The following is an 11,729-nucleotide window of genomic DNA, read 5'->3' as shown; positions in this document are numbered from 1 at the left end:
ACAGAGAGGTTATTAACCTCCAAATTGGATGAGAAAGTCGTGTCCCACATACAAAAAACATTCGTACATACAAAAAAACCTCCGAATTTTTTGGCATTCCTGAATCCAGTATTTCTATGAGAATAATTGAATTCATTCACTCGTATCATTACTAATGTCGTATATATTTTTTATTGTGTAAAAGCACTTCATTATATTTATTAATTTTAATCAAAAGTTATGTTAATCCCGAATTTTCTCGAGTGTGAACGATTTGTAAATAGTAACTATACCTATTAAACGCTGAAAAATTAGAAAATTTCTTGTTACGTATGTATTTATTGAGGCGTAAAGAGGTAGATTGCTGAAAAATAACACTTCTCTAATGAATTTACCCCCAAATACCTCTTTATTAGTAGATTTTTAGAAGAGTTTGAGCTTTGCAACGATAATAACCCGCATACGGGAGGTAGCAAACGACCCTTTTTTCGAAATTAACGTAACCTTAATGCTTCATTATCACTTAAAAATAGGTCATCGTTATTTAACATAAAATGATTATTTATCACATTTAAAAAAATTCTTTTGAAACTTCCGTGGCATTTTAAAGGTTTTTGTAATACCTGAGTCAAATATAATTGCCTTTTTTATGATATGTCTTGTCTTTTAATTTTTGCAAATTGAGTAAATTACCATAGTTAAGTCGTTACATTGTTAAAATTTGCGTGTTGGTTTGTTGATTTTTTTTAAAAAGCGTTATTTACATATTTATCACGTGTATATTTGGTGAGTAATTATGTCTTCTATCACGTCCTATTACCAACGATTACGTAGTAACGATCCCTTCGGTATATATATTCCTTTGGAAGATACTTCGAGCAATACGTCCACAAGAAGTAAAGTGTCCAATATGGTAAGTGAGAAAGGGTGGCATGTAATGTAGTGATGTGCTTTCTGTTTTAAATACTAACTTGTATATTTCTTTCGTATTTTAGAAGCCGGCAGTGTGCACCGTAGTGTTGTTTGTGTTCGTGTACGTGATGGTGACTAATGTTTCAGGATATGGTGCAGGTGGCCACGGAGGTTACGAAGGAGGAAAAAATGAATACGGAAGCGGTGGCCACGGAGGTTACGGAGGTGGAATGAGTGGATACGGAAGCGGTGGAAAGGGTGGATACGAAAGCGGTGGTTACGGAGGTTACGGAGGTGGAATGAATGGATATGGAAGCGGTGGAAAGGGTGGATACGGAAGCAGTGGCCACGGAGGTTACGGAAGTGGAATGAGTGGATATGGAAGCAGTGACCATGGAGGTTATGGAGCAGGCGGTTACGGGAGTCACGGAGGTTATGAAAGTGGAAAAGGAGGCTACGGAGAAGGCAGTCACGGTGGTTACGAAGGTCACAAAGGTTAACTGTATTTGTCCGAGTTCAAATTGCGTAACTGATAATGTAATGTAGAGGTTACTGTGATATATTGTAAAATAAANAGGTTTTGAATTTAAGTATTTAACTCGTAAACAATTCAGAAAAAAGTTATTTTATCGTAAACTTTGTAGATAGAAACTGAGTTGCTTTATCTTTCTGCAGAAACAAAAGGTAAAAACAAATTATAATAAATTCATATGTAATTTTTTACTCTCAGTTAATTATTTTCAATTTGTATTTAGTCTAAAAGTATTTATTTTAATATAAACTAATAATTTATATATAAAATTCTGTAATTATCCATTAGTTAATTAAAATAATAATTTGTATTATGATTTAAGTTTTTATAACGCGATAGGTTTTTGCAATAGGTGTTATCATTATTATAGTATTATACGTGTTAGATGCGAGTAATTAATTACTGCATGCGTTTTAATATAATTGGTTTTAAAAGATTATTAATTGTAATTTATTTTACACGATAGAATAGTTTTACTCATAGATGTAAATTAGTTGCTTTACGATTCGTTTTTTCAAGAAACTTTTTTAATTCGTTGTCGTTAATCAGGTTTTTTTAAACTCGTGTGCAGACACGAGAAACGAAGGATAGTATTTTTGGTATAACCTTTATATAGGAAATCGATCTGTGTACAGGCTATGAGAACTTCGCTCATCCATTGGTGTTACTAGCGTGAAGAAAAACCCGGAAAATTTCACGTAAATTGACGCCTTCTGTCGGTGAGGGGTCAATTTACGACTAACTACTGCAATTTTAGTTACAGCCTCTCAATAATTGCTCGAAAACCTCGATACTGGAAAACCACATAAAACATATTTTGTATTGAACAGTAACCTGGTATTATGTAGTTTTTCTATTCGAATGCTACCACCGTGCGCCAACAGTCCCTTCTGGTGCGATAGAAAGAAGGGACTGTTGCGGTAGGTGGTCCAACTAATTTGTTTATAATTAGTCGCTGACCTTCTCTTGACAACAAGAAGATCAACGACTACTAAATAATACCAATCAGTGGCGTGCCATTTGATGATAGGGAAGCCGTGTTTTTGTAAGAAGCCGACTTCCAGGGAGAATCGTTAATTCAGCGTCAGGATGATCTAGGGTCGTTCGCGTGTGGGTGTGGAGACACGGATGACAAGAATCTCATAGAAACCCGTTTATTTTAAACATATAATAACTTACACTATGAAACAAAAATGTTCTTTATACAATTGGAGGTTCAAATTGTCGATGGAGTTTCTAATGTTGCTCAAAGGAAGGCCCCGGGGCAACCGCAGGTGTGGAGATTCGCCAGTCGGTGTCGGCGGTCTGAGTTTGTGGTCACAGGTAACCAGTTGGGCACAATAGACGGAAAACTGCTTTTGCGCGATGACTAACCTCACAGTCTCGGAAAGTAAGTCTGTCCTTAAAGATCGGGGATTATATCAATCACTCAGCAAAGTACTCAGCAAATCACTATACATATAACTAACAGCTTATCCTTGCCGAGAAATATAATTTATTTCAAACAAACGTTTTCAGCCTGATTCATAGGCCATCTTCAGGTTGAGAACCAAATTTGAATTAAATAATTCTATTAATGGAATACAAAATTCGAAATTCAAAATTAAGTAAGCAACAGAATAAGATAAAATAAAAAATAAAAAATTAAATAATAAATAACTAACGGAGTAACATAAAATAAAAATATAAAAATGTAAAAATGTACTGTACATAGAAGTATTAAGAAATACAATTACTAAAGCATCCAATAAAATTATTATTTTGACTGGTTAGAGCTCTTATTAAATTTCTAAACTATATAAACTTCCATGCAGAGGGAAGACTTTCTGCATCCCTAGCATTTAAACAGCCTTCTTGTATTTTACTCCTATAAATCTGCAACTTTTCCGCTGTCAACGCCAAAGATGGAGAAGATAAAGGTTCTATAATGGCTACCTCATTCAATTTGACTACAGATTTTGGTGTTGGCGCCATTTGGGACAAAACATATGGGACAAAATTGTTGCATTACACTCCTTTCTAATATTATAACTATGCTCCTTGACTCTAAGTCCCCAAACTCCCGGTGGTTACTCCAATATAGTCTTTTTTTAACGCCCAATTGCATATAGAATTCCGTATGATAATATTAGTTATAATATCAGAAAGGAGTCTAATGCAATAATTTTGTTCCATATGTAAATACTTGGATCCTATGTTAACAAAAGTTATATTAAATATTCATTAAAATACATTATTACAGGTAGGCTTTACTTTCAAATGCGTCAAATAGGACGAGTGAGCGACGGGATATGAGTTCTCAATTCTTTTATTGTTAATATTTACGCATCTATTATATTCATTATTTATGTACTTTTTACATTATTCATAACGAAATGAATATTGCATACTTCAAAAATGTTTTAGTTTTATTGGTTAAATACATTAAACTATAAAATAACAATTATTAAGATTGCATTCACTGAGAAAGTTGTAGCTTCTGGAAATCAAGTGGATCCATTAGCTGTTACATGATGCAAATCCGAACAAGGCAACCTTCCCATCTACTGTTAAAGGTATTACACACTTCAAGATAACTCGTAACACTACTCAGCTAGACATTAAGTGGGATGCGAACCCTCCACCATTGAGTTTATTTACTTAGCTTCTGGTGGCACCACTCCTTTGTAGATTATTGTACGTTAGTAAAAGTTGTCCACTCCTCTGATTATAGTATTGATACTGTTACTTGACACTAAAAGTTTCGTATAAATTTATAACAACGAGAGCTTGAGTGATAAAGAAACAGAATGCCTGCAAGAGAAAAAAATGCCAAAATTGATTTATATTGAGATAAATATAATTTTAACATTTTAAAGTACACCTACCTTCAATATAGATAGTTGCGTTATGGGAAAGTAATGAAAAAAATTAAAAGTTAATTCTGATTCGTAGTATCGATTTAACATGTTGTACAACTATAAAAAATAAAGTGACAATATAATTTTATATATATCTTATTAGAATAAAATTGCTAGTAGAGAGGTTGCGGCCGAAGTTTTTATCTTTAAAACGTGAACGTCGAACGTCGAGTGTCGCGGCGCTCGATCGTTGTAAGCGGCGCTCGACGTTCGACGTTCACGTTTTAAAGATGAAAACTTCGGCCGCAACATCGCTAATGACATACACGATATAAACGTTAGAAAATTACCATAATGATATCTTCTTTACTTTTGCAATGAACGTGTAACTTATATAACTTCGAATATATGTCAATTTCCTATAAAATAAATCATCATCATTATTTTTAATGTCAGTAAATATATCTAAATTAATATTTTAATTGTTTCTTAAATATGTTTTAGTCATACTTCTTTAAAAGATATTTGTTTGTTTTTCTTGTCAATACTCAAGAAATACTCATCACTGATCAGTTTCATTCATGTCCATTATCTACAGATACTCCACTTTGGACGAATAAATGAATGCAGTTCATTGTTTCTATTCTTAATTTTGGCAGATTGAGCTGCTGAGAATCGAAAAACGACATATTTAACTCAATCCTCGATACTGTGACGAGCACAAGTTATTTGTTATTTCGAAACTATTTAGCTAATTTTTATTAAATGTCCAAGTAATCAATAACAAAACTCAGTGGTTTGAACCTTTGTGTTTTTGAATGTTCTTAAAAATTCCCCCGAAATTAAAATAATAATAACTTACCTTATTACCCAAACTTGATAAATAAAATAAATATATGAAAAATAGAAGACAAATGACACCGATACAGACTACAATTATAAGTTTGAGTTTGCCGTCTTCTCCAGAATTTCCCAGAAAGCTTATTCCTAAAGAAAACTCGGTGCATAATATAACAATTAATATAAAAAAAGTGTACCAACTCTGAATAAAATTGCCGAACTTCAAAATGTCTTTTGAATTTTCTAAACATTTCCATATTTTTTTTAATGGAAACATTTCATTTCCATATTTTATGTATCCGTATAAGCAAGACGATTGCATCTTCAACAATTCGCATATCAAGAATACAAACAACATATGACTCATGGAAATTGCCGTAAGGTAAATTAAATCTATATTGTTTAAAGTTATGCATATTGTATCTTTAATTGTCCATTTATAATTGTTAATCGTTAAAAGTAGTAACCCGTTTGCATATATCAGAAACACATTTAGAATTGTAACAAAACTCACCCACAGCTTGCAGAATAAATGTTGAATTTTTAAGAGTTTCGGTAATTGGGTGTAGGAAAATAATCGATCACTTAGGATATCCGTGAGGACCTGTTCATTGTTTTCAAAAATATTTCTATATTCTTCAGAATTCCACGCGCATAGACAAAGAAGTGTAATTAGATTTAATATTAGCATTGTGAATCTTATGGCATTCGCGTGTTCTTTATAAGCTCCAGAAAATTCGCATAAATCCATAGCCATGGTCTCGTTCTGGGTGTATAGAACAATGCCATAAATTGTAACTCTAATAAAAGTGAACGCTTTCAATATGGAGACATAGAAGAACATAAATTTACCCTTCTTTCTATTACTCAAGAATGAAATATCGAATCCTGAAATTCTCAAAATTAGCAAGAAAGGAGATAAAATTAAGTCTGGGAAAAGTTGCTTGGTGTCCATTTTGATGCAATTTTTAAATGAATCTATTTATAATATATGCTATCTGATAAAACTTCATAGAAAAGAATAAATATTTGATGAGAAATTATATAAAATGGACTACTTACCATAAAATACCTTTTAAGATAAAGGCATTTTAAAACTCTGCGAAGCAATTAGTTTCTATGGAGACTTCCAAATTATATAAAGTAAAATAATAAGCCAAAGTCTGGCCTTCTATATCGTGTTTCATTGTTGACAAATCAATTAATCAATTTATGGGATTACGTTATATACTTTAACTAATATCAATTAGAGGAAAGTGCTCTTAATGAACACGTGTTTACAATTAAGTATCGCATGCAAAATGCCTCATTCTTAATGTAAGTTATTACCATTTCAATAAATGTAAAATATAAGTGAATTTAAAACGTTGAATAAACTGCATTAACTTTATGGCCAACACTAGTTATAAAATAATAGCCACACTTGCAGTAATAACCTGTTATCGTTTATTTGTATACGGCAATGAGACACACAGACGATTTGCCGGGGGGGATACTTTTTGAGAGGACTTTGTATGGGAAACTGGCTCCTATGTAGGTTTTATTAAATGTAAAGAAAATCAAGAAAACTCCACGTGGTCAGCTGGTTTGCCAGGAGTGAACTCATGACCAATTACCAGTATTAAGTGGTTTTATTCACTTGACCATTAATTTAATTAGCAGCCATATTAATCTAAATATATAAAATTACTTGTCCTGACTGACTGAGTGATTGACTGATTCATCATCGCCCAGAGCAAACCGCTGAATCTAAAGAAGTGAAATTTTGTACACAATTAGGGTACGTCATGAAAACACACAANATTTTTCAATATATTTATTTTATTTGTACAAAATAAAAAAAATAATTTTTAACAATACGATTGTCTTTGTTAGGTTTAACATCGACGAAAATTCAACACGAAGCGACACACGACGTTGAAAAATTTCAACACGGGATAAATTAATATATTTTTTCGTACATAATTGGTTATCCGAAAAATAAGTTATTCGAACAACCCCAGTTCCCAATTGATTCGGATAAACGACGCTCTACTGTACTTGTCCTGACTGACTGAGTGATTGACTGATTCATCATCGCCCAGAGCAAACCGCTGGATCTAAAAAAATGAAATTTTGTACACAGTTAGAGTATATCATGAAAACGCACAATAAGTAGGGATTTTTCGAAATTCCCCCGCGAACGGGAGAGGGAGAGGATTAAGTCTTAACCTGAAAAACGGCTTCTACTGTACTATTTTAGATGCGATTTTTTGTTTTCAACTATGTTTAGTTTTTATTGTGTATTTAGGCGTATTAATTAATTAAGGATTACCTTGAAAAACTTGGTTTCTACTCTACCAGATAAGGTTTTTTTTTTCCAAATTTTTTGCACAGAATACAGAATGAGAACATAGTCGTTATTTACTGAAAGTTTGTTTTGTTAATCTACGGCAACGCAACACTTGGACGATCTGCCTGAGGGTAATGCCTTTCGGGAGAACTGTAACTGGCTCCTATTCAGACGTTACAGACGTTGAGAAAACCCAGAAAATTCCATCTGGCTAACCTGTCCACGACGGAACTTCCTGTGTTCAGGGAACGGAACCGTTGGCCACTGGTAGGCCATAATTTATTATTACTTAGTTATAACACTAGCGCCCTTATAATTTTATTTTTTCAGGCTTGATACAAAAAACAGTGTGAATGTTGAAGATTTACGATCATTAGAAAAGTCGATTATAATAAAATGCAATAAAAAAATCTAAAAAAATTTATTTCATATCAAGTATAAAAGATATTAATCAGTAACTTATTGTGTATTATACACGTAAAGTGCATAGGGCAGTCTATACTGTGTTTCAAGTTACTCTTCAATATGACTCAAATATAAAATGTCTCCTATTGTTTTTTGGGGGGGGAAGTTATATGCAATTATTTCGAATAATTAACGTCGTAAGCTTATTATTTTTTACGTTTCCTTGTTTCGAAAGACAAATAGCTATTAGTCTTTCGAAGTAAGTAAATAATTAATAAAGAGTAAATTGGTCTTAGTAATAAATATACCATACGCATAGATTTATTGTTAAAAACCAGTCAAGAAATGAGTTTTAGAAAACATTGTTAGTGTTAAGAAGGAAAATCTTCATTAAATCTGACCCCCTCTAGATTTGACATGTGACCACCCTCTATCTCTCCATCTCCTTGACATTTCAGAACAGAAATTAAATAGCATCAATGCCCCATATATACAAGCCACTGTGGCAGATTTGTTTCTTTTTTTTTATCTTTGTGCCGACCTGAAATATTAAGCAAAATAGAAGCCAACACATACACATATCCACGGATATATTTTTGCCGTTTATGTAAATAAGATTTCGATATAAAAATATATAAAATTTTTATAATGAAATCTCGTAACAGATGGCGCCACAAACAATTTTATTTATTTATTACTGTTAATAATGTAAAAGATATTTTTAAACGAAATTTTATAAAAGCCTAATAGGTTAATGAACTCGTTGCCAGAACTTTTCTATTCCCAGTTGTTATGCGTGCACAACAAAGGAAAGTATTGCAATTCTATCAAATTTGACTCCGTGAGGATTTTGCAATTCTTCATGTTTTGAGACCTGAACATAAAAAATAACGAGTAAAATCGTCGTTAAGTTCGACTTTACTAAAAATACCACACATGATCTTCTCAATCTCTCTACATAATCGAACTATAACAAGCAAAATTTATCAGCACCAATGCCCCTAATACACAAATCTCTTCGCATAATTTCAGTAATATTCAAAGACAGAGAGGTTATTAACCTCCAAATTGGATGAGAAAGTCGTGTCCCACATCCAAAAACATTCGTACATACAGAAAAACCTCCGAATTGTTTGGCATTCCTCAATCGAGTATTTCTACCAGAATAATTGAATTCATTCACTCGTATCATTACTAACGTCGTATCTATTTTTTATTGCGTGAAAGCACTTCATTATATTTATTAATTTTAATCAAAAGTTATGTTAATTCCGAAATTTCTCGAGTGTAAACGATTTGTAAATAGTAACTTTACCTATTAAAGGCTAAAAAATTAGAAAATTTCTTGTTACGTATGTATTTATTGAGGCGTAAAGAGGCAGATTGATGAAAAATGACATTTCTCTAATGAATTTACCAACGAATATATTTTTATTAGTAGATTTTAGAAAAGTTTGAGCTTTGCAGCGATAATAACCTGCATACAGGAGGTAACAAACGACCTTTTTTTTCGAAATTAACGTGACCTTAATGCTTCATTATCACTTGAAAATAGGTCATCGTTATTTAACATAAAATGATTATTTATCACATTTAAAAAAATTTTTTTGAAACTTCCGTGGCATTTTAAAGGTTTTTGTAATACCTGAGTCAATTATAATTGCATTTTTTATGATATGTCTTGTCTTTTAATTTTTGCAAATTGAGTAAATTACCATAGTTAAGTCGTTACATTATTAAAATTTGCGTGTTGGTCTGTTGTTTTTTTTAATAAAAGCGTTATTTACATATTTATCACGTGTATATTTGGTGAGTAATTATGTCTTCTATCACGTCCTGTTACCAACGATTACGTAGTAACGATCCCTTTGGTATATATAATCCTTTGCAAGTGACTTGGAGCAATACGTCCACAAGAAGTAAAGTGTCCAATATGGTAAGTGAGAAAGGGTGGCATATAATGTGGTAATGTGCTTTCTGTTTTAAATACTAACTAGTATATTTCTTTTGGATTTTAGAAGCCAGCAGTGTGCATCGTAGTGTTGTTTGTCTTCGTGTACTTGATGGTGACTAATGTTTCAGGATATGGTGGAGGTGGACACGGCGGTTACGGAGGTGGAAAGAGTGGATACGGAAGTGGTAGTCATGGAGGTTACGGAAGTGGAATGAGTGGATATGGAAGCGATGGAAATAGTGGATACGGAAGCGGTGGTTACGGAGGTTACGGAGGTGGAATGAATGGATATGGAAGCGGTGGAAAGGGTGGATACGGAAGCAGTGGCCACGGAGGTTACGGAGGTGGAATGAGTGGATATGGAAGCGGTGGCCACGGAGGTTACGAAAGTGGAATGAGTGAATATGGAAGCGGTGGCCATGGAGGTTATGGAGGAGGCGGTTTCGGGAGCCACGGAGGTTACGGAGATGGAAAAGGAGGCTACGGACAAGGCGGTCACGGTAGTTACGGAGGTCACAAAGGTTAATTGTCTTTGTTTGAGATTAAATTGCATAACGGATAATGTAATGTAGAGGTTACTGTGATATATTGTAAAATAAAGACATTTTTATTTAAATCTTTTGCGTTTTCGTGGTTACTTTTCGGGATTTTTAAATGCTTAGCTACAATTTAGTCGATTAAATTACACTATCATAAATAACGTTTTGAACAGAAATAAAAGAGAAGATATTAAGAAAGATGTCACAAAGCTTGTAGAGGTGAAAAAGAGGAATTTAATGGAGAACAAGCAATTATTTATAGTGACATGGTCACAATGCCGGGCTGCAATATTTAATCATATTTTTTATTTAAAATATGTTCTCTCCACTTAAAATTAGTAGTGTCTTGCCCCTGTACATCATACTTTTACTGAAACAATAGTCATCTATTGTTCCCTGAAGTTGTTAGATAGATGAACTGCCGTTCATCTATCTAACAACTTCAGGGAAAAATGTTTGAATTAAAATAACCTGCCTTCTGATTTGTATCGAAAGTTTTTGTATACTCTAATACTATAAAAAGGCATCCCCCTAGTCATATCGCCCAAGTGTTACGTTGCCATAACCAAATAAATATCCGGTAATTAATGCTGCCAGCAATTCTTATACTCTGAATTTTTATGCCGGCTGTTTATAAAAGACTTCCCTCTAAAAATCTGATATAAATTAGCACACTTCCAGTTCTAAGTATGAGATAATTAATTCCATCTGGAATACTACAATATCGAATATATATGTTACCGATAAAGATCGAAATCCGTTAATGTGCACATTACCTAGCTCATCTGCACATTAACTAGGGTGATCCGTTAAAGTTGCTAAAATTGTTCTATTTCTCAAATTACCTAGGTAATATGCAAATTATTATGGTAATCTGCACATTACCTACTAGTCACTCGGTAAAGAAAAAATAAGATTTTTGCTGGAACAACAGCAACGTTTGGAATCAAACAATCAACAAATTAGTTGATTGAATCAATCATCAATCAATTAAAAAAACTTTAATACAAAAATCAAACGGTTTAAAATACTAAAACAATTGTATGCAAAATCTGAATTCAGTGTTCGCAAAGAAAGATTTTTAACGAAAGAAGATGGATGTTTCTGCTGTAGAAATATCTTTACGTCAAACAGCAATAAAACAATCCCTTGGTACTGGGCAGGGTTTCAGAAAATGCGACTGCAAATCTAAATGTACCACAAATAGGCGTGCTTGTCGCAAAAACCAATTGCTGTGTAATTCAAAGTGTCACGAATCTTTAGATTGCACTAATAAGTAAGTACAATTTTATCATATATTTTGCAAATTCATTTCCCTAATAGTAATAATATTTTAAACCGTTTGATTTTTGTATTAAAGTTTTTTTAATTGATTGATGATTGATTCAATCAACTA

At 32.9% G+C, this 11,729-nt stretch overlaps 2 protein-coding genes across 2 annotated transcripts; both read left to right on the top strand.

The window, feature by feature from the left end:
* The first annotated feature begins 775 nt into the window (after nt 1–775).
* LOC111641892 (glycine-rich cell wall structural protein-like) lies at nt 776–1,391 on the top strand. Its single transcript, XM_023388142.1, has 2 exons — nt 776–892; nt 975–1,391. The coding sequence occupies exons 1-2, from the start codon at nt 776–778 to the stop codon at nt 1,389–1,391; spliced, it is 534 nt and encodes a 177-aa protein (XP_023243910.1).
* An 8,268-nt stretch (nt 1,392–9,659) lies between these two features.
* On the top strand, nt 9,660–10,320 carry LOC111641891 (glycine-rich cell wall structural protein 2-like). The gene is made up of 2 exons (XM_023388140.1): nt 9,660–9,776; nt 9,859–10,320. The coding sequence occupies exons 1-2, from the start codon at nt 9,660–9,662 to the stop codon at nt 10,318–10,320; spliced, it is 579 nt and encodes a 192-aa protein (XP_023243908.1).
* The last annotated feature ends 1,409 nt before the right edge of the window (nt 10,321–11,729 follow it).

This window comes from Centruroides sculpturatus, unplaced genomic scaffold (genome assembly GCF_000671375.1).
Source record: "Centruroides sculpturatus isolate CEXI.00-Female unplaced genomic scaffold, Cexi_2.0 scaffold1373, whole genome shotgun sequence".
Lineage (NCBI taxonomy): Eukaryota > Metazoa > Arthropoda > Arachnida > Scorpiones > Buthidae > Centruroides > Centruroides sculpturatus.
Note: the sequence above shows the minus strand (reverse complement) of the source record. Positions and strands in the feature narration are given on the sequence as shown.

Excerpts from the sequence above, each read along its gene's own strand:
- LOC111641892 (XM_023388142.1), top strand. The coding sequence starts at position 776 with ATGTCTTCTATCACGTCCTATTACCAACGATTACGTAGTAACGATCCC. Across the intron at positions 893-974 it reads GAAGTAAAGTGTCCAATATG|AAGCCGGCAGTGTGCACCGT; the intron begins GTAAGTGAGAAA and ends TTCGTATTTTAG.
- LOC111641891 (XM_023388140.1), top strand. The coding sequence starts at position 9,660 with ATGTCTTCTATCACGTCCTGTTACCAACGATTACGTAGTAACGATCCC. Across the intron at positions 9,777-9,858 it reads GAAGTAAAGTGTCCAATATG|AAGCCAGCAGTGTGCATCGT; the intron begins GTAAGTGAGAAA and ends TTTGGATTTTAG.